This window comes from Branchiostoma floridae, chromosome 19 (genome assembly GCF_000003815.2).
Source record: "Branchiostoma floridae strain S238N-H82 chromosome 19, Bfl_VNyyK, whole genome shotgun sequence".
Taxonomy (NCBI): Eukaryota; Metazoa; Chordata; class Leptocardii; order Amphioxiformes; family Branchiostomatidae; genus Branchiostoma; species Branchiostoma floridae.
The window spans coordinates 3,801,819-3,829,615 of record NC_049997.1 but is presented as its reverse complement, the minus strand read 5'-3'; the positions used below and the strand labels follow the sequence as shown (position 1 = coordinate 3,829,615).

The following is a 27,797-nucleotide window of genomic DNA, read 5'->3' as shown; positions in this document are numbered from 1 at the left end:
CTTGAAACATTTATCTAGACGTGTGGATGCATATCTAAGTACAAGTGAACAAAAATAGAATATTTCAGATATGTCTATTGTTTTCATTAAATCATGAAAATTTTGATTTTGTTGCGTCCTCAATATATGATGCACCTAAGTTCCAATGCTGTGTCTACCGTACTACCGTCGTGTTTGGTCCCCTGCTGTGTGACGAGGTCTCATAAAACACGACCTCTGCAAACATATCAGCTACCTGTAGATAAAGTAAACAATTGGTTATATATATAAACCATACATTTGGGCTTTGAAGTGTCATTTGAGTGACGGCTGCAATCCACTAGTCAGGGAAATGCACTGTGGCACCTGCTATTACAAAATGGCACAGGTATGCACGCCGACACGTAGACATCGATAAGTACTGTGAAGTGTAAACATGTTGATGTGCAAGTCCGCCAGCTACGCTCACCTGCAGATCTGAGGGCCAAGGTCTGCCTTTTTTCACCATGGGCCTATATGGTGATCTCGCGTATACGTCTTCCATTCGCTGGTGATACCAATGCACGACGCTGCATACCTCGAGTACATCAGATAGAGGTGTTCAGGTTTCTGTATGTCTACAGTCCCATGTCCGACTATCTTGGAATAATTCTAATCTTGTGCTCAAGTTTGTGAATAGATCATGGGATCCGCCGTTTCAAAACAACGGGGAAGGGAGAATGACGTGGAAGGCAACCCTAAGGCAAGAGTGACAGGAGATGAGGCAATACATCCTGATTATGACTTCTATGCAGCACGCAGGACACTTAATCCTAGATCTGTTCTAATCCCTAACTTTGATGGGGATATCTCTAAACTGGGAAGATATTTCAAGCAAAAATATCCTTCAGATTTCAAGCAAGTGAAAGACGGCGATTGGGACGTGAAGATTGTAGAATTCAAGTCTCGACAAGGTAAGAAGTTATACATTTATGCATGAGAAGATGTATTTCAAAGATTTAAGATAATCCAGCTGTAGAAACTAGGGGTAGACTCCTTCTACAATTATGCTTCACAGAAATTCAGACGTGTTTGCTTATTCAGCAGGCGTTTGAATAGGACATTTTCTGTACCGTAGACTACTTGTACATTATCAATATGCCACGCAGCTCATTGTTGTTTTCTTTTCTGGAATACAGTGGCTGAAAGTGTTGTTAAAGATGTTCACAAAGTCGAGGGGACGATCCTAGAAATATTCTTCGAAGACAAACCTCTGACCAAAGGTGACATAGCCACGAAAGGTAAAGGGAAGAAACAGGTGAATATTTTAGCTCACATTTTTATGAAAATATAATTGTCCTAGAGTCCATTCCAAGTCACCATGAGGGTTTTTAGGTGATATTTGTAATTAGTCAGAATTATTTTGAATAAAAGAATATCTGAGCCACAATAATTAAATTCTTTTCAAAAAAATTGACTAAGAAAATATTCATCTATTTGAATTCCTTTGAATATTTCAGAAACATTTTGAAAGTAACTGTACAAAAATATATTTATTTAGAATAATTGTGAAACCTCTGTGTGATCATTTAATATTTACAAATATTTGCAAACCTTGCCCAATGGTAAAATTAGTTTATTGCCCCCATAAAAGTAAGCCCTATTGTTGCATCAGTATATTTTTAGATTTCACGGCTGGGCACTGGTGGATCCTTTGTGGTGGGCCATTGTTGCATGGCACCCAACCATACTTTGCAAGGATGTGTGAATTGCTATCTTCCCAGCCCACTGAACCATTTACAAAAAATGGTAGAAAATGGTAAATAATGGTAGAATGCTGTTATCATTATTTAGAAACCATTAGAAGTATCCAATTCCACACTATGAATATTTCCAAAGTTTTACAGGACCAGGGAAATATTTATAAAGTTGAAACAGTGTTAGAAATATTTCTGAAGTATCAAATGTCCTAGACATATAATTACAAAACTTTAAAATCAATTCTAAACAATGGCAACAAACATCCGCACGGTGTCTTGGAATTGACTCTATCATCAATGTATAGAGGCACACATCTATCATATTATATACAATATACAAATGGAAACAATGCAGTTAACGATATATTAGTGTTCTCTTGTAGGTTGTAAAACTCGACTTTTGATTTACCAGTACATAAATTGTGACTGACATTCTGTGTTTTTGTTTAAGAAATTTCTTCGGTATACAAGCATATAAAATTACATATCCTTGGGTACCCCCGGGTCTCCCTGATCATGTTTCCGTAGGACTTGCAACTCTTACGTGTACAATTTGAACTATTTTGGTACCTACGTTTGCACTAGCTTTCTCTAATGGACACTGCTTCACTTATATACAGGATATGACAGCTACCGATGCTGGAACAAAGGAAGATGACCACTTGTATCCTTTTGGTGAAATCTGCCAGGTCAAAATGGCAGGTCAAATCTACCAGGTCACAATGCAAGAAGGTAATCTGCTTTCAAAAAAAGTCAAGCCACGATGCGTTTAAATCTGAATCACACAATAATGGCCACTTTACAATGTCTGCCAACTAACAAAGAGGCAAATCAATGGTGCACCGTATTTAGCGCAATGTCGGTGAAGAAGAAGACAAAATAGTTGAAGACCTGCAGCAGGCGAAATTGAGAAATGAGTTGCCAAATGTATACACTAGCATATAAACAGAAAAGCGCCACAAAGACCACGCCCGGTCAAGGGACCGGAAAGCGGTGATACACATGGAAACGATGTACTTAACGATGTATTAGTGTTCTCTTGTAGGTTGGAAAACTCGACTTTTGATGGGACGGGAAGTGATGGAAGATCTCCTGCTAGAAATCATCAAGGCAACGGCCAAGTCGGTCATATTAGAAGTGGAAGAAGAATGGCGGCTGGGCCAAACCGTTCCAGATGAATACGACAAACAGATTAGGTAAGCTAAACTTGCAGCTTCTTGCACTTGAAATCTAGTCTTAAGGACGTAAGCCAGGATTAGTTAAGCATTTGCAATGATTTAGTGGACATAACATTGAATGTACTGTTCAAAGAGCTGACTCATCTTTGTGTCAACAGCTATGAGATCTCAGCATCCTCACCTGTTGTGCAGTCTGTGGACCTGCCAGCCGGCTGCAACCTGAGTATCCCTCCAGGAGCTACAGAGGAAGACACGTCCGTCATCTCAGCAGTGCTGAACCCGCACGGGTACGAGGGGACACTCCAAATAGGGAAGAACGAGCTGCTAGTGAGTGACATCATTGAAATGAGGCCAGCAGGGATGAAGTTCTCGAAGCCCTTAAAACTGAAGATCCCTCACTCCTTACCCAAGTTCGACAAGGAGCGGAAGTACGTTGTGATGACGTCAGAGGATGACGGAACAGCATGGGAGACTCTGAGAACACTAAGCCATCAAGAGAAAGTAAGTGTCTAACTACAATATTGTGGATATTGCATCTCTTCTAAGCTTCGTAGATGCACAATTTTGTTTTCTTACACACCGTTTCAGATATTAAGAACCCTTTGACCGTTTTCTTCATACTCCAAGTAGTAAGACAGTGAAAATGGTTTATACTTTTCAGGGCCAGGCCTATGTGATAGTGGAGGTAGCGCACTTCTCTTCATTCGCCGTTGTGGCGCGGCCATTAGAGCACTGCCACAGAGTGGGAAAAGGCCAAACATCAGAACTGAAGTCCTCGAAACAGACAGGTATTAAGATGATTCTTCCAAAGGACTGCCTACCCTCTGAAGAAGAGATATCCTTCAAGGTTAGATGTTTTTTTTGCATTATCCATGGGGTCAGATGTATCAGGTTAGAGCTTTGTTGTGTAAAATGTAAAATATTTGATAGACAATAAAGGTAGATTTGGTCATTTAGTCAATAACAAAAAATATTGAAATGTAAGCCTAACATCTTTTCCAAAAGGTGATCCCGGTTGATAAGGAAACCCTCACTTGTGCTGGAAAGGAAGACGGGAAAGTAAAAAACATCAAAACGATGAGCCACATTGTCAAGTTTTTCAAAGGCAGCAACCTACTTCTCAACAGCCGCGCTACCATCGTCCTGCCGCTGTCGAACGGAGAAGGGAACAGCCAAGTTCGTGTCCTCAGCTGCAACGAGAAAGGGGACTGGGAAGACGTCACAGACAAAGTAGATGATGTCGTCCTGAAGGAGTCAAAGGTGGCTTTCAAGACAAAGCAGCTTAGTTCTGGGTAAGTAGGCACTAGTTTATGAATGGGTGAAATTTAAGTGAGAGGAATAGAAACTATATTTGGTTTGTTTGTTTGTTTCTTAGTTTGTTTGTTTGTTTGTTTGTTGGAGCCAGTGCTTTTCATAAAATTGTAAAATCGGTCTGCAGGCAGCTTTCCATGCAGGTCATGAGAGACGAAACATTTTCAGACAAAATACAGATTACTGTAAATGAATTTAAGTTCGCGATAGTTTTAAGTTCGCGGTAGCGCCATAGAATGTAGTCTCATACTGAAATGGAAAAATGTTCGCCGTGGTTTTAAGTTCGCGGTGAAATGGACACCGCGATAACCGCAAACATTTCTGTATTTACAGTACCTGATTGAGATCGTAACTAGAGTTCGGGGACCTCATACCTCCATGAAATATTTATTGATTTTTTGTGGATGGTATGTATGTTTATAGTCGGTTGTATTTGAGAGTAATGGTTATAAATGTTATGGGAAAGTAGTGGTGTATTTATTTAATGACACAGAGGATGTCCATCTGATAAGTAATTATTAAAATGTGACACTTAATTGTGTAATGTGCGTTTAAGAGGTCGACGGCATATGGTAGCGTGGTGTTCCTTAAGCTTGATGTTTGGCATTTAAACTGTCTAAGGTTGTCAGCATTATTGAGGTTCGACTATGTGCCTCAGAGCGGTGTGGTGGGAGGAAGTTGGGAAACTCAGAAAGAAGAAGGGATGTGGCCAACTTTAGTCAGATGGTGATTTGATTTTCCACCAATATGTCATAACATCAGCTGTTCACACGGTAAAAAAATGAGATGCACACTTTCCTCTGATAGCCCTACATCAACTGTAAGATGAATACTTGGCGGGGAGTTGGCGCCAACCCCGTCTGCTAAAAAACAAGTACCATTGGCTACGAAAGAGACAACTAACAACTGTCCCTTATCGTAACGAAATCAGAACATCTGTATCGCCCATAGAACTTCTGACACCCAACCCATCTAAGATGAGAGGACCTAATGGCATTTTAATCACCATGTCACTCAAATCAGCAGTACAGTATGTGAGACATCCATAAGCATTACCGTTAAATGTACCTCAACTTCTTACAATTATACTTACGCTTCACATCTCCATGATATCCTAAGCAGACATAAATAAAACTAATTATCATATTAAAAAAAACTCGGGGTTCCCCAAACAGCTGTCATACAAATCACCTCACTATCTGCTTGGAGCTAAGCCCATTAACAAACACTTAAAGCACGATGCCTGTTGCAATATATCGCAGATATAGGGGGGATTTCTGATATTATTACATCGATTATAACGACAGACACGGCGCCCAAAATCACATCGATTCGAGCTTTCATCACAGCCCACCAACACAACAAGTATGAAACCAATCCATCTAGCCGTTCTTGAGTAATCTTGTACACAGACAGAGACACATAACAGAAAATATAACCTCCATGACATTTCATGGAGGTAACTACTGTGCCAACTGTTACAAATATTTCAAACAGTCCTAAGCAGACATAAATAAAACTACTGGGGGTTCCCCAAACAGCTGTCACCTCACTATCTGCTTGCAGCTAAGCCCATTAACAAACACATACAGCACGATGCCTGTACCAATATATCTCAAATATAGGGGTGATTTCTGATACTATTACATCGATTATAACGACAGATACGGCTCCCAAGATCTCATCGATTCGAGCTTTCATCACACCTCACCAACACAACAAGTATGAAACCAATCCATCTTGCCGTTCTTGAGCAATCATCTACACAGGCAGAGACACATAACAGAAAATATAACCTCCATTCCATCACATTTCATGGAGGTAATAAATCCATAAATCTTCTCTAATATTGTTCTTGTAGACAAATGCAAATTCGACAACATTTGCTAAATGTAAAATTGACTAAAGACATGTATTCCCCCTTATTATTACGCCTTACGGATAAACAGTAAATGAAAATATTGTGATTCAGCTTTACAGTTCTTCGCTGTGACAAAACCGTCGATCCTAACAAAATCGTCACCTTGGTAGCCAAGAACACCCGGGTCAGACGGGTCAAGACTGTCATCTTCAAGAAGTGGAAGGAACCCCGAGAGGAGGGGATCATGACTGCCCGGATGGAGTGTGTGCTGGAAGAGTTAGTTGATGATCGCATCTGCCGCGCTACAAAAGTTGAAGGATACGAGCGCCAGGTAAAACAACCTTTTTGCAGCTATGGATAGCCTATTCTAGTTTAATTTTTCTTATCTATGTTTCGCCCTTCATTTCTTTCCATAGAGTAACTTCTTTGATACTATCAGAAAATATCACCTATAAAGCATTTTTTTTCGTTAGTTCTGTTAAAGTCATATGATAGTCGTCAATACCATTTCTTGACACAATTCAGAAATATTACAACCGTATTTCGGCACTATGAATATTCTCCTTAGCATGAAAGTTTATCTGTGTTGGTATATGACATTATGGATAACGGAAACTAACCTTCCGGAAGCTACAGTTGACGGGTCCATACCGTGAACATGGCTGGCGGAGTCGGTTGGAAAATTTGGGATAAGTCCCAACTTGTTTTTAAAGTGTTTGTTAAGGTCTGGTTTATCCCAAATGTTCTCCTTACTTTACCAGGAAGGAACGCCAACTCCCACCATGAGTATGATGGAGGATGAGACGTTCTGTGCCTTATTCTATGGAAGCATCCGTCCAAACGTGAAGGCGATTAATACCTACTACGGAGTCAACTTCACGTTTTACTGTAACAGGCCACGTATTTTAGAGTTTGACGTGACGCTAGTGGGCAAGGGAAAAGGTGCTACATCCACGGTATGGCTTTATCCCGGACGAAGGGAAAGATATCATCCACGCGCTCCGGGGAAAAAAGGGAAAACACCCCTTGCGACTGCCCAAATAACTGCACCCACCGTAAGTAGATTATCTATACTAACGAAGGGATACAAATTTACTACCTTAGGTGGGAGATAGGATTATAGACGGTGCAACACTGCTATACCTTCAGTGATAGCTTTTACATTTAATAGAAAAAACATCATAGACAGACTATATTCCTTCCAGTAATGTCCGTTCCATTGTATCCTCAATTCTTAACAAATCTATTTCAAGAAGATGGTTTCCAGACAACTTTTTGAGAAAACTATAGTTCTCTTCGCCAAGAAGAGTATGTTTTTGTCGACTTGGGTCTGTATGTAGGTCAACAGCATATATCTCGAGAAATTGTGGATGGAACTTTGTGATTTTTGGTAGGTGTGTAGCGGTTGTCGAAAGGAATGCCAAGTTTGAAAACGGTTTACCTGGCGTTTTCCTACAGTACTGCAGCGAGCTTGGTATGTTTTTTGCGGTTTGTTTTGGGCAGCATAAGTCAAAATCTAGCTGGGGGATTTTCACGAAACTTGCTAGGTGTGAAGCGGTTTTAGAAAGGAAGGTCAAGTACGAAAATGATTTACCTGGCTCTTACCTACGGTGCTGTAGCGGGATTTGTATGTAAGTGCGTTTGTCTGTATGCAAGATAACTCGAGAACCCTTGAATGGATCCTGATCATATTTGTTAGGTGGATGGGAGTTAGGAAAACAAAGGTCAAGTTCGATAATGGGCACCCTAGTGGCTGCCTAAGGTACTGCAGCAATTCTTTTAATTTTGACACTTCATGTTCTGGACATGCTGTGGTCATGGTTTTTTATTGGTAGATAGCCCTTGGAACAGAGAGTAAGTGCTGTGAGTTTGGACCCCCTAGCGGCTTTTTGGGAACTGCAGGCACCGATTTCCGTTCAGACTTTGGACGAGGATAACGCGAGAACGTGTAAACGGATCATCAGGATTTTCGGTATGTAGATAGAATGAGTGATGACTTATACAATGTAATACTAATTATGCAAATCAGTAGCTAATTTGCATGATTAATGAGGAAAGTTCATAAATCCATGCCAACAGCATATAACTCAAGAAGCTGTGTATGGATGTTCATGATATTTAGTATTTAAGTAGCGGTTGCAGAAATGAAGGTTGTGTTCAAAAATAGTTGACGTAGCATTTTCCGTTAGGACGGTAGCGGGCCGAGTGTGTGCGTCCGTTTGTTTGTGGAATGCATAACTCGAGAAGCCTTGAAAAAATCCTGATAATATTTGGTAGGTGGGTAGGGGTCAGGAAAACGAAGATAAATTATGATACTGGCCCCCCTAGCGGCTTCCTAAGGTACTGCAGCAAAACTTATTAACAGAAATAAACTGTGCTCTATATATCTCATTTTGACCTATATCTATGGTCACAGCTGTTATACAGATGTTTTGCTGGAGGAGCCTTAGGTTGTGAGCTGGACGCCCTTACACTGGGGACATAGCCTTTGACAAGCATGAAATTCTGATTGACCAGGGATGCTACCAGGTCATCTGTCAGGTCACAGTCTGGTTTTTGGTAATATTTGTGTGTTTGTGTGGAACACAGTTCATGCAGTCATTTGCTATTTAGTAATGCATGAATAAGACCTTAAAGTCTTAAATAAAGGCATGATTATTTGGGAAAGAGATGGGTTCGTTGAACTCTAGTTCACAATTAATGTTGCCTTGTAGGGTATCATTTGTGACTATTGGTTGGCGTGCCAGCGGTTCAAGAACACCCTGGGAATCGCTGGTGAGTCTGATTATCTGTCCATTGCTTCTTCATGATCTGACCATTGCTTCGTAAATCCTAACAACTGATTTTCATGTTTATTGGCAGGTTTAGCCAAATCCTAGCAGATATAAAACTAACTCCATAATATCATGCCCTAGTGCTTATTCAATATTCAAACACTCAAAAATATTTCAGTAAGATCTTCTCCACATTCATTTGGAATGTATCTGTACAAGTGATGATCACAAATTCCCAATCTTTTACAATTCTATTCCAGACACGTATCTCTCCCCAGACCACAACATGTGCTTCTGTGAAACATGCCACACAGGACGGCGTGACTCTGCTACACACTCCCGTGGGAATCCAAAGAGGAAGTACGCAGTACCTGTCGGCTGGGGCAGGTTTGGACTCATGTAAGTAAGATGATGTAACCTGCATGGCCTTGTTACGACGGTGGATTGATAGCATGTATTTTTTTCTTGTTCAGTCCATATTAGAAAGTGCTGCGACTGGGACTGATATTTGTGTTATCATTGATTTCAAACTTTGTATCCAATGCAGTCTCAATAAAGTCTCAGAAGACAAAGAAGTGAACGTGTTCACCAACTGGCATCGTGCGTACCACGGGACTGTACCAGGTGTGATCAAGAAAATACTGCAGACTTCGCAACTGCTTATGCCAGGTAAAGATACTTAGGCGACATTGTTGCCATCCCTACCCTCACCATCTTTATATCCCCCTTTCCACTAGGACGGCGCTGTCGCCGCGCTCTCTGTGCGACCTAAAATTTGAAAGATCGCTCAACGAATTGTATAGAAAATAAATGAATTCATTTTACACTGTGTGTACTGTTGTCCTCTCAGTCACAATTTTACATGATATATCCAGTATGAAATCAAAGGTTTCACACGATCGCCGTCTAGTAGAAAGGGGGCTTTACAAACGATGGGAAAGGCATCATAGACAAGGAGGGGAGGGGAGAGAGAAATTGGACTTGAGTGAAATTGAACAAAGGCCACCTAGTACCTAGAAGAGACATTCAGTGTTGAATATTACATTCATCTGTCTTTATTCTTTCGTTTCTTTTTCTTAGGCGACACAGCTCTGGGAGGTACTCAGCTTGCAGAGCGAGAAGGTCATTTCAACGACAAACGCAAGCCTGAGGGGTTCGACACCAAACAGGTCTACCTGTCACCAAGCATCCTGTACTCTGGAGATGATATTTATGCCCACCCAACATGGTAAGTACTCTTACGCACCATCTTATGGTAAACCTAGGGGGCCTAAATCTGCACACTTACTCTCGGCATAAAGAGCTGTCTACCACTCAAAAAGTATAGCTGCAGCATGTCCAGAACTCGAGATATCAAACCCGGAAGTTCCACTGCAGTACGGTAACAGGATGCTAAAATCTAAAGTTTTTCAGGTCTCATCAAGACCTACCCATATACCGAATGTCAATACAATTCATCAAAGCGTTCTCGAGTTATGCTGGTCTTCTATATACAAACAAACATACGTTACCGAAAATATAACCTTCTCGGCGAAGGTAATTACGAATAAAAGTAAAATACGCTAATAGAGTATGTAGAATTAATACATTTCTTTCTCTTCATTGAATTAAGGAATTTTACATTTTATCCAGGTTCAAGGACCCCCATGACGGGAAGCAGTACAAAGCCCGTGTCGTCTTCCAGGTGTGTGTCCGGCCCAACAGCTACAAGGTCGGACCGGAGACCATCGGTGCCAGGAGGGAGGGTAGAACCATCGACCCACTCTTCAGTAACAACGAGCTGGAATGGTCCACTAAGGAGAGGGGAGGGCACGTACTCTACGGACTTCTTGTCAAGTTGGAGGAACTTTAGATCTAAACATTTTGAAATATATAAACTTAATAGATACGTTACAGTTAGAATATGCAAAGGGGGATATTTTAATTGTACCCCCTGGAAAACTGGAAAAGATCTATAGGATTTAAAGTATATTTCGTACTCACAATATAACGTTATCAAAAGCAGTGCCCAATTTGTACACGCGTGATTGTAAGGCTTTGTTATTACAAATAAAACATTTCAAGTATTTCATATTTGTACAGAGATACACTGCATCATCACATACTTCAAAGCATATCTCTAGCTCTTAGGAGTACATAGCAATTTGCTTGCGTTGAGGCAGAACGGATGGAATGCTGTGTTTTGCAAATAATATATCAATGTGTCACAAAACTGTGATCAGATCAAATGATAGCATGTAAAATAAAATCAAAACAAGCCTAGAGAGTAGCAATATCAAAATGCTGCCTGCATGGAGTTTTATACGGAGGCTACTTTTGAAACTACAAGTATAAGCTAGAGTAGAGACTGTCTCTTTGATAGCCAAGAATGTTTGCTATTCTAGGCAAAATCAAACAAGTGTTCAGTTGGGTAAAACTGAGTAAAATTGCATTTTGTATCAGTTGTTCCTGGATGTCACTATGTAATAGACTCTAACATAAATTTTCTCGTGTCGTCGTTTACAAATTCTTTGTTTCGTGCACTGCATGTGAACCGAAGTAAATAAGTGAGGATGTGAATTCATTGGTGTGTTTATTGGTTGTATAAAATGGCGACCATTTTGGTAGGCATCATTCTACAGTTAGACCAAACCAGATAACCTTGACCTTAGCACGACAACTTTGCAAGCGACCTCTCATTGAATCAAAGACAAACATTCATAAACCTGTCAATCATCCAGCCACTGCATACACCTGTCACCAACAGTCTGAATAGACCTTGGCATTCAAACATGTATTGGTCACATAGCTGAACAATAGCACGTGATGTTACGGCCATTTTGCGGGCTGGTTGAGTGTGTATTGGCACATTAGCTTCCGTGCTTGTTGACGACCTGTGACAGGGGTAATTGTTTGTGACTCGCTACACCACAGACAGTCAGCTTTTCACAACGAGGTAAGACATGCTTGTTATTGGGGGTAACGTTTGTGTTTCTGTAATACACTTTATTCGTTTGATCCGTAGTGACCGCAACATCGACACTTTGTCCAGTAACATTTATGGCTTCTGTGCGACTCTCAATAACAAAGGTTTGAAACGTTGCTTAGAAACGTATGGTTTACTTCCTTGTCAGGAGTCCTACCCAAATGCGCGGTTCAATTTCGATGGTTTCCTTCTAGAATAGCTTGTTCTTGCTGTGCCAAAGAACTATAAACTGAGGCACTGAGCTGTCGTATCTTGATTGTATAACAAAACACGTCGATGATTACTAAAAGAAGCTTCGAAAAGTGCATCACTTAAGACAGGAAAAAGTAGTATTTTCACAGACAGATAACATGTTAAGGTGACATTTGAGACGACAAGGACAAAGGGAATGATGTAACAATCTAAAACCAAACATTTTCTCACCTAAAACAGATCATGTGGTTGGAGAGTTTTAGCGTATTGATTTATTTGACAAAGTTGGTAGATTTTCTGTACTTAGGTACATTGTTTTGCCATTTATCTTTCCATCTTTCATTACAAGTACCATTGCTACTGTTACACAGGGATACAAAAGCCGCACGTTTCTGATATATCTACTTGGATAAGGTAGGCAGAGTATTTCTCTTGAATATACACTTATCTATAGCTATAGGCTATTAGAGTTTTCGTCGCTCTTAGTTTCACCACGAAGGCAGTGAAGGTTAGTTGGTAAAGTAGTTGATAGGCTTTGGCTGTTATATCGAGTAGCGTATTATCTTTAGTAGCCACAGTATGCAAATAGCTGGCCCTTTCAACATAAGATAAATGTGTTTGGGAACTGCCTACTTAATCATGGTCTGTGCGCCGCTTTCCTTGGCAACCGGCCCATGGTCAGGCGGTCAGACCCCCAGGCTGCATAGACTTTGATAGAGTACATATTGCTGTTTGATCCGTTTATAGTGTTCGTTCATACATTAGTTTGTTCGTTATTTGGCTACCTTCGGAAACGAGTGTTATCTATAGGCTATTGTACCAGCCTGAGACCCACACGATTACAGTAATTAGCGACGATGGGAAGGAATTGGTAGTCTTTCGGTGCATGGTTACCGAGGTGTGGTGTACATGTAGAGGTCATGGCGGTCAGACGATATTTTTCGCACTAGGAACTGGCTGTAACTATTTATACAGCTATAACTATTTGGCTGTAACTGTTTATAAGCCAGCGAGCTTTGCTTTGAGTCTAGAGTCAATTTGATTTCTTGTTAGATGCTTTGCCAGAACAGTTTGTCGATCAATATATATTAAACTATGCTGCAATAACCCTTAGGCCACAGCAAGTAAATTTTATGGATGACATCCGCGCGCTCATTAATTTTTGCCTGATTTCAGAAAAAAAACAAGATTTTTTACTTCTTCGGAGATGGTCGACATGACAAGAAAGTACCAAAATGGGAAAGCATGTTGTGTTGGAGCCTAATAATTGTACTTGTAGGAGTGACATTAGCGAGGTAGCCACGATTGTAGTTATAAAAGTGAAACCAGCTGGATAGTTGGAAAAGTGGCAACACTATGGAAGTCATAAGTTAAGTTGCCAACTTGGTAAGTGATACCAGTCTACCACACTAGTGTCACTTTTACTACACTAGTTCACTTCGTTAATACAGGAATGAATGATTTGTCGTCAGTACTACCATGTTTTGTCACTTAAACTCTTCTTAAAATATTTACGGTGTCTTTTTTTTAAATTTAGCCATCTTGTTTTTTTTTTACCCATCTTGTTTTTTTTCTCACTATTTTTGCAGTCTGCAGAGGATGTCATCCATAAAATTTACTTGCTGTGGCCTTAGTGCTATTTGTTGATTTGGCAGAGTGACAGAAGTGAACATGTCAACAAGGATTGACAAATGGTTTTAAAATCATAATGCATGCACTATAGAGCCTGTCAAATACCACCGTATACTGATAGCTTGTGAGCATTAGGTGCAAGGGTCATGGTTTTACGTGAAGTAGGCACCTGTGGAAAAGAAAGGGATAGAGAGTATGCCATGAAGATATGTTAAGTCGTATTGAGCAATCTCGCAAAGCCTGTCCTCCTCTGATGGGTGCAGTTTTGTTTCTATGGAACAGACGCATTTGGTTTTGTGTTATTTTGTAGGCAAGTTATCACCACACAAAACTAAATCAGCTCCTGACGGGTACAGAATGGACGGTGCCCGGAGGATACCCAGCCCAAGAAGGCCAGCGCCTACAGACAGAAGCCGAAATCCAAGATTGCTGTCTGCTACAGGAGCGAGCGAGAGGCCATCGACAACAGCCGGGCCTAGAAAACCGAGTCCAATAAGGCTTCCGGAAATAGACGAGAGGCCATTATCGGCAAGACGCCCGAGCCCAAGTAGGTTAAGAAGCCCGAGAGTAGAAACACGTACTGGTCGGGATCCAAGATGGCGCCCAGAGGGGACGCTATGCTGAGCGCCCTCCTCTAAAACACACTTTTCGAGTGCACGCCTTGGGGTTTAACGGTCGACACGTCGCCCGAACACGGATTATATGGTTAGGACACGTTCCACGAAGCGAAACAGGCGCTCTGGCAGCGGTGAAGGGCCAAACAGTTCCAAGAAACCCTGTACCACGACTACAGCTAGTGAGATAGATATGGCGTCTACATCGGTCAGTGACCTGAAAGCTATTATTGAAGAATCCATTGAAGCAGCTCTTTCTCGTCAGCTTCAACATGTCGCCAAGTCGGCTGAAGTGCAAGCCATTCGGGACGAGTTGGGCCAAGTGCTGAGACGGCAGGATGCGCTGGAGGGTAGACTTGACAACCTGGAAAAGAAAGTGGCAGACATGGAGAAGGCCCCCCTCCCACCCCGAGTTGGTAACTCGATCAACTTACTCGAACAATACACGAGGAGAAATAGTCTTCGGATTCGCGGAATTCCAGAGGTGCCTGGGGAGACAGGTGAGCGGTGCATACAAGATGTCGTCAACTTCTGCAGGATTAAACTCGGGCTTGAACTGCAACCTTCGTCTATTGATCGCGCTCACCGTGTTGGAGCTAGGAAAGACAACTTTTCGCGCTTCATGTTGGTGAAATTCGTGTCGTGGCAAGACCGCAATCGAATCTTCCGCGCCCGAGCTAAACTGAAGGGAAAGAAGGATGACCACGGGAGACCCTTGCTGATTGTTGCGGACCTAACAAAGGAAAACCATCGTATTTTCACAGCTGCTCTGTCTGCAAAGAAAGACAACTTGATCAAGGACACATGGATCGACGGTAACTGCCGTATCATGATCACACTACTAGACAAGAACACGAAGTGCATTCAGTCTACTGATGACTTGCCTTCGGGCTAACTGTGCTACTACTTGAAATAAAATATTTTGAACTGTGTGGACCATGTGTGAGAGAAATTATTTCATGTAATTTGATGTTAAGCCTAAGGTAGGCCTCTGTATGCGAAATGGAACTACCCATAGTGGGCCATAGGAATTTTTTGTTGTTGTCTTATTCTTTTTGTTCTAAAGTCCTCCCAATTATTATTACAATAGTAATCACAGCCACAAGCGATGCTATAGAATTTGAGATTGGCCAAATCCTGAGCTCAGTCCTTTGTTTACGGAATGATATTTTGAGTTATGATGTTCATTTTATTTCTTGTATTTTGTTAAGTTTGATGACTATCTTCCTATGTTGGATTGATTCACTCATACTTTGTGTTCTATATAATTTGGTTTATATGATTTGGTACATGATTTCTGTTCTATCAGTTATAGGCACAAGATTTCAGAGTTTTTGTTTAATCATCACGTACTACATTGTACGCAATATTCATTTTACTAGATGCATAACTCTGTATCTAAGTTCTTTTTTGTTGATTCCACTTATGATTTGCATTGACATTTATTTTGATCTTTTGATTGATTTTGATTTGAGCTCATGTTTGTGGCTAACTGTTCCCCAAGTTTACTTTCTTTGTAGATCATCATCATCAAATCCTATCCGATGCCCCGATGACTTCTTCCGGCTTTCTTCTCCGAGACGATTATTTTCCCAGAAGTTATGACACAGGTAGAGTGCCAGATATCAAGTTATAATTGTAATGGGCTGGGGGATTCTTATAAAAGAAGGGGACTTTTTACTTGGTTAAAAGACAAGCCTTGCAACATATACTGTTTACAAGAGACACATAGTACCATTAGAGACGAAAAGGTGTGGCAGAACGAATGGGGTGGGCAAATATTCTTCTCGCATGGTACCTCTAACCAAAGAGGTGTGGCTATTTTAGTTAAAAACAACACCACCGCTCATGTTCATCAGATTAAGACTGATGAACATGGGCGATGGATTATTTTAGATATCGAGATAGATGATCTACATTTTTGTCTAGTCAATTTGTATGCGCCAAATGACGACTCTCGTACCTTTTTTAAGGAACTTGAGATAGTTATAGATACTTTTGAGATAAGTTATGATAATCTTATTGTTGTTGGGGATTTTAATACGGTGCAAAATGCCTTGATGGACAGAGCAGGTGTTAAACAACGTAATTACCATCCCAATGCACTGGAAGCAATCTCTGAATTAAAAGGAAAATTTGATTTACTGGACATTTGGCGTTTTAGAAATCCAAACACTACTCGTTACACCTGGCGTCGCGGGCTCCACGCAAGTAGACTAGACTATTTTCTTATTTCTTTTTCATTAGTTAATAGAGTAACAAAATGTTGTATTGCCGATAAATTTAAGTCCGATCATAACTTAATTACATTAGCGTTTGTAACCATGGAGTTCCCACGTGGCCCTGGTTATTGGCAATTCAATCAATCTCTTCTTCAGGACAAAACATTTCTTCAACAAACAAAACAAGTTATGTCTGAATTTTTTGAAAATAATGTAGGTAGTGCAAATCCGCAAGTTGTTTGGGACGCCGCAAAATGTTTCTTTCGGGGACACTGTATTAAGTTTTCTAGTTGGAAAAAGAAACAATACCTTATAAAAGAAAAGCAACTTATTAATGAAATTAATCTTTTGCAAACTCAAATTGACAATACCACCTGCCCCTCTCCTGACCAGCTGGATGATTTAGCATGTAAGCAAAAACTACTTGAATCTTTATACAATGAACGTTTAAATGGTATTTTAATCAGATCGAAAGCACGCTGGATGGAATTGGGTGAGAGGTGTACAAAGTATTTTATTAATTTAGTTCGTCGAAATTATTCTAGAAAAAATATTCAAAGACTTAAGAGGCCATCTGGGGAGGTAATTTTCAACCCACAAGATATTTTGTCCGATCAGGTTAGTTTTTATTCCACATTATACTCTTTTGAAGAAACACCAGTGCCCCTTACAGAAGCTAATTGCGATGGTTTTTTCCCAACAAACTACAGTAAACGATTATCAAATGACCAGCAACAAGCTTGCGAAGGTTTGATTAACGTAGATGAGTTAAAAAATGCTATTTTTTCGTTTCAGTCTGGGAAAGCACCAGGGTTAGATGGTATCCCTGTAGATGTATATAAGGAATTATTTGATGTTTTTCAAGGACCTATGTTACAATGTTTCAATTATTCGTTTGCCAATGGGTGTCTTTCAGATACTCAAAGACAAGGCCTTATTTCATTACTTTTAAAAAAGGACAATAAGGGAGTGGACAAGGACCCAACTGCTATTACAAACTGGCGCCCTCTTACTCTTCTCTGCTGCGATACTAGAATTTTGTCGAAGTGTATTGCGCTTAGATTTAAACAGGTAATTTCAGATATAATCGAGACTGATCAAACAGGGTTTATTAAGGGTAGATACATAGGAGATAATATAAGAAGACTTTTAGACACGATTGAACATTATGAAGATACAGGGAAGCCTGGATTAATATTTATCGCTGATTATAAGAAAGCTTTTGACACTTTAAGGTGGGATTTCATGTTTAAATGTTTGGATTATTTTAACTTTGACCCACAACTGAAAACGTGGGTAAAAGTTTTGTATGAAAAATCAATAAGTTCAGTTATTAATAATGGATATATTTCTAATCCTTTTACATTGAATCGTGGCGTACGTCAAGGTTGTCCTTTGTCGCCGTACCTTTTTGTAATAGCGGTTGAAGTCCTTGCCATTAAGATAAGGTCCAATCATTCAATTCGTGGTTTGAATATCAATGGAAAATGTACTAAGATTTCTCAATATGCGGATGATTCGAATTTTCCGTTTGAACCCAATTTGCAGACATTTTATGCGTTGCTGTCTGATTTAGAACGTTTCTCCAGTATCTCTGGTCTTCAATTACATGCCGAAAAGTGTAAAATTTTAAGATTAGGCTGTTTAAAGTTTACAAATTTTTGTTTACCCACCCATCTACCATTTCAATGGGTTGACGGAGGTGTGGATGTATTGGGAATTCATATTCCCATCGATATGTATACTCTTGTTAATGTAAATTTTGAACCTCGTTTGGAACGACTGGACAGGTTATTACGACCATGGAAAGGCAAAACTTTATCTCTTTATGGAAAAATAACAGTTGTTAATTCCCTGGTGGTTCCCCAGTTTACAAACTTATTTCAGGTTTTACCTTCCCCAAATGATCTGTTCTTTAAAATTTATGAGAGGAAAGTCTTCTCCTTTATTTGGGAAGATGGACCAGAAAGAGTAGCCAGAAAAGTATTATATAATTTGGTGGAAAATGGTGGTTTGAAGTTAATTAATTTACGTGCTTTTAACCTTACCATGAAAGCTTCATGGGTACCTAAATTATTTTTTCATGCGGATTGGTTTACTTCTTTTGCTATAAAAGTTCATCCTCGTCTTAATCTGAGTTTATTTCCTTTCATGCAGTTATCTTCAGTGCAAACCCTTAATTATAAGGGTTTTCTCTTTGAAGTTTTAGATGCATGGTACAAATTTCAGCACGTTGAACCCGCGACGCCAGCTGATGTGCGTCAACAAATACTTTGGAATAACTCCAACATTACTGTTGATAATAAATCCATTTTTCAAACTGCTCTGTTTAATAGGAATATAATTTTTGTAAATGACTTGTTAGATACAGATGGAAATGTTATGTCGTACGCTGAATTTTGTTTAGTGTACCCAAACAGTTGTGAGCAGTTTCAATATCAACAGCTTATCTCCGCAATCCCGAAAGCATGGAAAACCTTATTAAATATTGACCATTCGAAAGAGCTTGTATGTTTACCGCGCCAATATAATCATATGTGGTTAAGAAATATTAAAATTAATAAGTTGTTATATAATTTCTTTCTTGTCCATACAAATGAAGTGAGTATTGCCCATAAAGTACGATTATCATGGTTTTACTATTTTGATAGACCCATACCATGGCGAGAAGTATTTACAGCTTTGTCTAAATGTACTATTGACCCCAATGCTCGGTATTTTCAGTACCGTTTACTTTATAAATTCTTACCATGCAACAAGTTTTAAAACTTTGGAATTTAATTGAATCTAGTACCTGTTCTTTCTGCCAAAGTGATGAAGAATCTTACATTCATATCTTCTGGGAATGCCCTCATGTGATATCTTTTTGGAACAATGTACAAACTTGGCTAAAACAAGAAATAAGCTTGACTTTAGAATTAAATTCCTTTGTTGTTATGTTTGGAGATCTATCTTTAAGTGCACCCCCTTTAAAAAACTTGATTATATTATTGGGTAAGATTTTCATATTCCGTTCCCGACGCTTTAAGATTCTAAATTTCCAGTCCTTTAAAACACTTACATCGGTATTTCAAAAGACAGAATGTCTTATTGCGTCTCGGAGGGGGAAGCTGGAGAAGCATCGGGGTAAGTGGGGAACTTTGTGCTTATGATTTCGCTTTTTTGTTGTTGATATATATTTGCAGTTTGCTTAATTCTGATATTTAAATGTATGATTTCGCTTAGTTTGGTTACTTTATGCTGTAAAAAATTTATGGGAGGCTGTCTTCTGTTCATTTTTTTGTATTTGTATAATTATTCATGGCAATAAAAAAAAAAAAAAAAAAAAAAAAAAAAAAAAAAAAAAAAAAAAAGAAGCCCGAGCCCAAGTAGCCCAAGAGGGCAGACACCAACTAGCCCAACTAGCCCAACAAGCCCAAGATGGCTATCGGTAACTGACCAGAGACCACTCACAACAGGTAGACCTAGGACACCGAGTATAACATTGACGGTGGAAGAGGGCGAGAGCGAACCCCATAGGCCATCAACGACGACAAGAAGTCGACGCTCCAGGCGGCTCTCGGCTACCGACGACGAGAATGAGAGGCCATCAACGTCAAGGAAAAGCCTAAGTCCACGGCCACCAACGACAGGCAGACCGACAAGCAGAAGCCCGAGTCCGCGCTCAAGAAGACTATCGGTACCCGACAACAGTATGAGAACATCGTCAAAAGGAAGGCCTAGGGGAACAAGTCCAGCAAGGCAAGCGGAACTGGGCGAGCACGAGGAAATGGCAGCACATCTGAGGGCCCAAATGAGGGAGACAGATTCTTCTAGAGAGCTAAATCTCTCAAAGCAGTCACTCGAGGAAATACCACCAGCCGTCTTCACTCTAAAGGAAGCTGAGATCCTGGATGTGTCATACAACCCTCTGGGTTGCGTACCGGTTGAAATCGCCAGTCTTTCTAATCTAAAGGAGATAGAAGCGGCAGGCTGTGACCTCAGAGAGATCAGTGGGAACATTTCAAGGTGCAAGTACCTGGCAAAAATCGATCTTTCACGAAATCCGCACATTGCTGCACTTCCAGCAACGATGAAGCAACTCCAGTACCTAAAGTACGTCGCACTTTCTGGCTGCGAGTTAGAATCGATTCCCAGGAATCTCACTCAATTGGCCAAAATTGAAACCCTTGATTTGTCGAAGAATGTACTGACAACACTTCCTTCAGACTTTTCAGATCTTAAGAGAATGAAGGTCCTTATCCTCAACGATAACGCCTTCCGAACCATCCCAGAAGCCATCAAGGCACTGGGACGTCTCGAGTGCTTAAAGATGAAACGGAACAGGCTGAACAACTATCGGGGCGACCTAGAGCTGAACGTTCCTCCGAGGTTAAAGATTTTGGACTTGGAAGACAACTACTCATTGACATCACTTCCGAAGGGTCTCGAAGACCTTGAAGTGATAGAGAGTCTTGATTTCAGTTACTGTGGTGTCGAGTCGCTTCCGGAATCAATCGGAAAGTTGTCTTCACTGAAAGAAATCCATCTCGCCGGCTGCAAACTGCGCAAACTTCCTGAAAGCATCGGACGCCTGCTCAATCTTGAAACTCTCGATTTGGAAGGAAACGGTCGCCTGTCCAGTTTGCCTCTTTCTCTTCATCACCTGCGGAAGCTGAGAAAAAAAGAAGCAGGAACAAACCAGGGATTGGTCCTGGACAACTCTCCTGTAGACTTCCCTGAACCGAAGATTGTCAAAGAAGGCGTGGTCTCCGTACTCACCGAGCTTCTGGTTGAAGATAGCCTCAGCTACGTCACAGACACCATCATTCAGGAAGTAGCGGACGACACAATCATGGAATCTTTCTCAATAGATATGGCCACCATCGTTGAAGAGGGGTTAGCTGACGAGCTGATGTTGGACATGATAGACGCGTACGCCGCGATGGATGCTGATGAGCTTTGCTTGGAGGACGTCATTGATGACGTCACCCTATCATTCCTGATGGAAATCCGCCAAGACGTCGTGGACGAGGAACAAGCTGCCCTATTTTTGACAGATGAAGACTTGACAACATTTGATATGCGGGTACTCGGTGTTGCATGGAGGGTGATGGTAGAGGCGGTGGAGAAAACCAGCCGGTCAATGATAAAGGAAATCGCGACAAGCGCCGTGCTGGATGCTGCAGAAGGGATAGTGATGGAAGATCTTTTGTTAGAGATACCAAGCAGGTCAATGATGAAGGAAATCGTACTGGATGCTGCAGAAGAAGTAGTAATGGAGGATCTTCTGTTTGAGGTTACTTCGGCAACTACAAAGTCGATCGCCTTGGAAGTGGAAGAAGAATGGCGTTTGGGCCAAACCGTTCCAGACGAATACGACAAACGATACAGGTGTCTGAAGTTTTTTTATCTCTTTGAGCACATCATTTTAATTGCTTGCTAGTGGTAAATGGGATGAAACAATAGTAGTAAAAATGTGCATGTTCTCAATGATTGTTTTAGATGTTGATAGAGCATGAAGTTGAAAATGTTGACTTGTATCTCCCACAGCTACAAGATATCGACAGACTCGACCACCGCACAGTCCGTTGATCTACCAGCCGGTTGCAACTTGACCATCCCTCCAGGAGCTTCCGCTGAAGATTCCGCCATCATCTCGGTAGTGTTGAACCCACACGGCTACGCTCAAACGCTCATGATCGGAGACAACGAGCAACTGGTCAGCGATATCATCGAGATGGGGCCAGCGGGGAAGACCTTCTCCAAGCCCATAAAGCTGAAGATCCCCCACTCGCTGCCCAAGTTCAACAAGGAACGGGAATACGCCGTGATGGTATCAGACGATCAGGGGAAGTCGTGGAGTATGATGAAGACACTGACCGAGGAAGATCAAGTAGGTTTTCTGACAGCTACACCAGATTGTATCTCTATACATAATTATGTTGTTATTGATCTAGAATTCATAATATGTTCAGTCACAAGGGCTATGGTTAAGCAAATTGTCTTGGTATTGATATATAGTAGCACCAATGAACACATAAAAGCTAGTAGAAAAGACAACAGCTAATTCAAGTCTTGTATGATGGCCAATGTTCTTGACTCTGCTTCCTCGTTCTTCTCCTAGGGTGAAAGGCATGTGACTGTTGAGGTGACACACTTGTCCACCTATGCTGTCGTGGCGAGGCCGTTAGAGCATAGCCACATTGTAAAGGAAGGAGAAGCATTGACGCTGACGTCTTCGGAACAGACGGGGATTGAGGTATCTCTGCCTGCGGACTCTGTCTCTCCCGGTGAAGAGATTTCATTTCAAGTAAGTACGAAGAAACACTAATACTTTCTAGTGAACACGTGATCATTTGTAACTGTTTGACAAATCGTACGTCATGAATCGTAGCATGACACTTTATCTGTTTTGACATTATGAAAATCAATAAACGTTACAGAACTAGCACTAAAGATAAATCGAACTTGCCCAAATTTTCGTAACGTGACGTTTTCAAAGCCACGTGACTGCAGAAACGGGTCGTCACGTGTCAGATAAGCTATGTCGCCCCCCGTCTCTGTTCATGTGTTATGATTTTCTCGCTCTTATGGACCTATTTGTACTTTTTGTAAGTTCCCATGACGATTTTCTCCTAAAGGTGACGCCAGTTGACAGTGAGGCCTTGAATTGTGCTGGAATAAACAACGCTGAACACATGAGCGGGATCGACAGTATGAGTCACATTGTCAAGGTTATCAAAGGCAGCAACCTGCTCCTGAAGCATCCCGCTACCGTCGTACTCCCGCTATCTCCTGGGAAGGAAGATAGCCCAGTTCGCGTCCTGAGCTGCAATGAGAGAGGGGACTGGGAAGACGTCACCGACAAAGTAGATGATGTCGTCCTGAAGGAGTCCAAGGTGGCTTTCAAGACAAAGCAGCTTAGTTCTGGGTGAGTAGGCACTGGATATTGGAATTTCCTAACCGTTCCCGTCTACTTCGATGCTTTTCCAGACATCTTCCTAGAAGCGTTTGACTTGAGTGCTATTTCTCACCTCTTTATGTAGTCGATGTAGGTGGCGCTATTGCGGCGAGAACACAATCCAAAAGATGGCTACCTTTGTATCCAACCTCCCGGTTCATCACTGGGGCTGACTTTTTTTATCCAAACGACCTCCTTGATCCACCTTCTGTCCATGACCTTGGCCCCTTCCCAGTCAATTACAGCTATTTCTGTTAATGCGGTCCGTCACAGCATATTTCACTTTCCATTTTGTACATGCCTTTTGGTGTCTTGTGTATCTTACAACATCTATGCTATCCGTTCTTGTTGGATGTCCTTCTAGTCTCAAAAGAAATAAAAAGATGCATGAGGAGCAAATCATTGATGATGTTCAGATGTCATAAACATTAATGTTAAACTATACAGATTAGAGTTGAACTTTTCTTTAACATCGCAGATCGTAACATCCTTGTATTTCAGTTATACCGTGATATGCTGCAACGATAGCTCGAATGCTACAGGAATCGTCAACCTCGTGGCTAAGAATGTACGAGCCAGACTATTGGGGGCCAAGTGTCGCAAAATTAAACGTATACATAGAACGAATTTTCTCCCATACAGAAGAGTTGAAAAAGGTCTCACACACAGACAGATTTTTCTCTCTCACACATCAGTGGAAACAAATCGCACACATTGACAGATTTTTCTCTCTCACACAACAGTTGAAAAAGGTCGCACACATCGACAGATTTTTCTCTCTCACACAAGAGTTGAAAAAGGTCTCACACATAGACAGATTTTTCTCTCCCACTAAAAAGTTGAAAAAGTTTGCACAAAGTGACAGCTTTTTAAAAGGTAACTTTTCGTCATATACAATTCTTCACAAATGTTATAAATGTACACACGGTTTCTCAGTTCAACATGTACTTTGTTCTTCAATATAGAGGCTGTAACATTTCTGACACAACAACGATTTTGTTGTTTCCGCCTCTTATTCTCACTCAGCGCTTATGTTTATGCTCACAGAACTGTTTATGCAGACAAAACAATATAACGTTATGCCATCGTTGTATCAACGCATTAGTTCTTCGAGACTTGCTAATTCAAATACGTCACTTCAAACGTATTAGTAAGTGAATACCGTGACCGCTATTCAAATCCATCTCTATTTCAACATTGATGATACAATTGCCAGCATGACTTTGACTTTTGATCTGTTATATAGCTTATATGATTTGCTTTTTTCCCATATTGAGACACTTATTGGAAGTATACCGTAGCTGGAATTTCTCTGGAGTCATAGAATGCACGCACACATGTCATATAAGTTGTCTTTCACCGACTCAAACTTGTACGCTCGATATCTTTCTTAGATACTCTTTCAGATCGTTCTTGAGGTCAGACATAATATTTGTCAAAACTAATATCACCCCAAAACTGAGGCTGAATTTTTTCAAATACACAGCAAGATGTTTCTGCAAGTCAGTCACCTATGGTAAGAGAGCTTAAGCTGGAAAAAAATCCGTCCCTGAAGAGAACTGATTAAAAGATCCTTGTTCGGATGTATAAGTACGACGACTTTAAAGTTTTGGGGGTTGATTGCATTCTTCACATAGTGCAGAAGCCACGAGAATATGGCGCGTCAACAAATGTGCAATTTTTTTGTCTCAAACACTTGCAGAAATCAACTCTCAAACACATATCGAATTATTCTTTCTAAAGACAAACTATTCTTTGATACAGCAGACATTTTTATTCCGACACACAAACACTAGAATTCTCTCTCACACACAGCACAAAAAGTTCTCTCACTCCGGGAGGCTTCCCTGCCAACCCGGCTGGAGAAGTGAGCGATTTTTTCGTCTGAGTGAGAGCGAAATTTGGTCGATGTGAGAGCGCTTTCGAAGTAGTGGAAGAATAACTTGCTTGAGTTTTCTGAACTTCCAAATGGCAATGAACAGTGTTATTTTCTTCATTTTCCAATAATAAACCATTTTAACAATGACATTCTGTTATGTTATAGACATTTCCTCAACAATCACTTTATTCCGACACACAACGCAGAAATTCTCTCTCACCCACAGAACAAAAAGTTCTCTCACTCCGGGAGGCTTCCCTGCCAACCCGGCTGGAGGAGTGAGCGATTTTTTTGGTCTGAGTGAGAGCGAAATTTTGTCGATGTGAGAGCGCTTTCGGAGTAGTGAAAGAATAACTTCCTTCATCATTTCTTTACTTCAAACGCATGTTAAACACTGACATTTTGTATAGTTTGAAACGATATACATCATACACTAACAATCACTTAAACTAAAGACATTGTCTTGACGATCAATCTTTTTCCGACACTCAACGCTAAAATTCTCTCTCACACACAGAACAAAAAGTTCTTTCACTTCGGGAGGCTTTCCCTGCCAACCCGGCTGGAGGAGTGAGCGATTTTTTCGTCTGAGTGAGAGAGAACTTTTGTCGATGTGAGAGCGCTTTTGTAGTAGTAGAAGAATAACTTCATTGAGATTTCTTAAGTTCTAAAGGGCAATGAACAGTGTCATTTTCTTCAGTTTTCAATAATAAACCATTTCAAAAATGACATTCTGTTATATTATAGACATTTCCTCGACAATCATATTATTCTGACACACAACGCAGAAATTCTCTCTCACCCACAGAACAAAAAGTTCTCTCACCTCGGGAGCGTTCCCCACCAACCCGGCTGGAGGAGTGAGCGAATTTTTTTGGTCTGAGTGAGAGCGAAATTTTGTCAATGTGAGAGCGCTTTCGGAATAGTGGAAGAATAACTTGCTTGAGTTTTCTTAACTATTAAAAGGCAATGAACAGTGTCAGTTTCTTCAGTTTCCAATAATAAACAATTTAACAATGGCATTCTATTATATAATATATATACATTTCCTCGACAATCATATTATTCCGACACACAACGCAGAAATTCTCTCTCACACACAGAACAAAAAGTTCTCTCACTTCGGGAGGCTTTCTGCCAACCCGGCTGTAGGAGTGAGCGATTTTTTGGGTCTGAGTGAGTGCGAACTTTTGTCGATGTGAGAGCGCTTTTAGAGTAGTGAAAGATCAACTTCTTTTAGTATTTTTTATTTAAAACGCAAAATAAACACTGACATTTTGTTGAGTATGTAACGATATACACCATTTAATATCAATCACTTATACCAAATATTAAAGATATTGTCTTGACAATCAATCTTTTCCGACACATAACGCTGAAATTCTCTCTCACACACAGAACAAAAAGTTCTCTCACTTCGGGAGGCTTTCCTGCCAACGGGGCTGTAGGAGTGAGCGATTTTTTGGGTCTGAGTGAGTGCGAAATTTTGTCGATGTGAGAGCGCTTTCGGAGTAGTGAAAGAACAACTTCTTTTAGTATTTTTTACTAAAAACGCAAAATAAACACTGGCATTTTGTTCAGTTTGTAACGTTATACACCTTTCAATACCAATAACTTATACCAAATATTAAAGATAGTATCTTAACAATCAATCTTTTTCCGACACAAAACGCTGAAATTCTCTCTCACACACAAAACAAAAAGTTCTCTCACTTCGGGAGGCTTTCCTGCCAACGGGGCTGTAGGAGTGAGCGATTTTTTGGGTATGAGTGAGTGCGAACTTTTGTCGATGTGAGAGCGCTTTTGGAGTAGTGAAAGAACAACGTCTTTTTGTATTTTTTACTAAAAACGCAAAATAAACACTGGCATTTTGTTCAATTTGTAACGATATACACCTTTCAATACCAATAAATTATACCAAATATTAAAGATATTGTCTTGACAATCAATCTTCATCCGACACACAACGCTGAAAGTCTCTCTCACACACAGAACAAAAAGTTCTCTCACCTCGGTAGGCTTCCCTGACAACGCGGCTCTAGGAGTGAGCGATTTTGGGGGTTTGAGTGAGTGCGAACTTTTTACGATGTGAGAGCGCTTTTGGAGTAGTGAAAGAACAACTTCTTTTAGTATTTTTTACTTAAAACGCAAAATAAACGCAGACATTTTGTTTAGTTTGTAATGATATACACTATACAATACCAATCACTTACACCAAATATTAAAGATATTGTCTTGACAATCAATCTTTTTCCGACACAACGCTAAAATTCTCTCTCACACACAGAACAAAAAGTTCTCTCACTTCGGGAACTTCCCTGCCCACCCGGCTATAGGAGTGAGCGATTTTTTGGGTATGAGTGAGTGCGAACTTTTGTCGATGTGAGAGCGCTTTTGGAGTAGTGAAAGAACAACTTCTTTTCGTATTTTCTACTTAAAACGCAAAATGACAGCAGGCATTTTGTTTACTTTGTTCAACATCAGATGCGGAAACCGGAGGTAGATCCA

General features: G+C 40.6%; 2 protein-coding genes across 2 annotated transcripts; both read left to right on the top strand.

The window, feature by feature from the left end:
* Nucleotides 1–297: 297 nt before the first annotated feature.
* LOC118406328 lies at nt 298–11,401 on the top strand. Its single transcript, XM_035806269.1, has 14 exons — nt 298–932; nt 1,158–1,276; nt 2,339–2,450; nt 2,764–2,914; nt 3,055–3,397; nt 3,558–3,743; nt 3,902–4,188; nt 6,180–6,399; nt 6,830–7,123; nt 8,783–8,843; nt 9,103–9,241; nt 9,390–9,511; nt 9,923–10,070; nt 10,475–11,401. Exons 1-14 carry the CDS (start codon nt 662–664, stop codon nt 10,692–10,694), a joined length of 2,673 nt encoding a protein of 890 aa, XP_035662162.1. The 5' UTR covers nt 298–661; the 3' UTR covers nt 10,695–11,401.
* Nucleotides 11,402–20,695: 9,294 nt separating this feature from the next.
* Nucleotides 20,696–24,253, top strand: LOC118407079. Its single transcript, XM_035807498.1, has 6 exons — nt 20,696–21,840; nt 22,000–22,342; nt 22,574–22,759; nt 23,091–23,380; nt 23,912–24,004; nt 24,250–24,253. The coding sequence occupies exons 1-6, from the start codon at nt 20,696–20,698 to the stop codon at nt 24,251–24,253; spliced, it is 2,061 nt and encodes a 686-aa protein (XP_035663391.1).
* The last annotated feature ends 3,544 nt before the right edge of the window (nt 24,254–27,797 follow it).

Coding starts and splice junctions, on each gene's coding strand:
- LOC118407079 (XM_035807498.1), top strand. CDS start 20,696: ATGAAGGTCCTTATCCTCAACGATAACGCCTTCCGAACCATCCCAGAA. Junction 22,343..22,573: donor CACTGACCGAGGAAGATCAA/GTAGGTTTTCTG, acceptor TTCTTCTCCTAG/GGTGAAAGGCATGTGACTGT. Junction 22,760..23,090: donor GTGAAGAGATTTCATTTCAA/GTAAGTACGAAG, acceptor TTTCTCCTAAAG/GTGACGCCAGTTGACAGTGA.
- LOC118406328 (XM_035806269.1), top strand. CDS start 662: ATGGGATCCGCCGTTTCAAAACAACGGGGAAGGGAGAATGACGTGGAA. Junction 1,277..2,338: donor AAGGTAAAGGGAAGAAACAG/GTGAATATTTTA, acceptor ACTTATATACAG/GATATGACAGCTACCGATGC. Junction 9,512..9,922: donor TTCGCAACTGCTTATGCCAG/GTAAAGATACTT, acceptor TCTTTTTCTTAG/GCGACACAGCTCTGGGAGGT.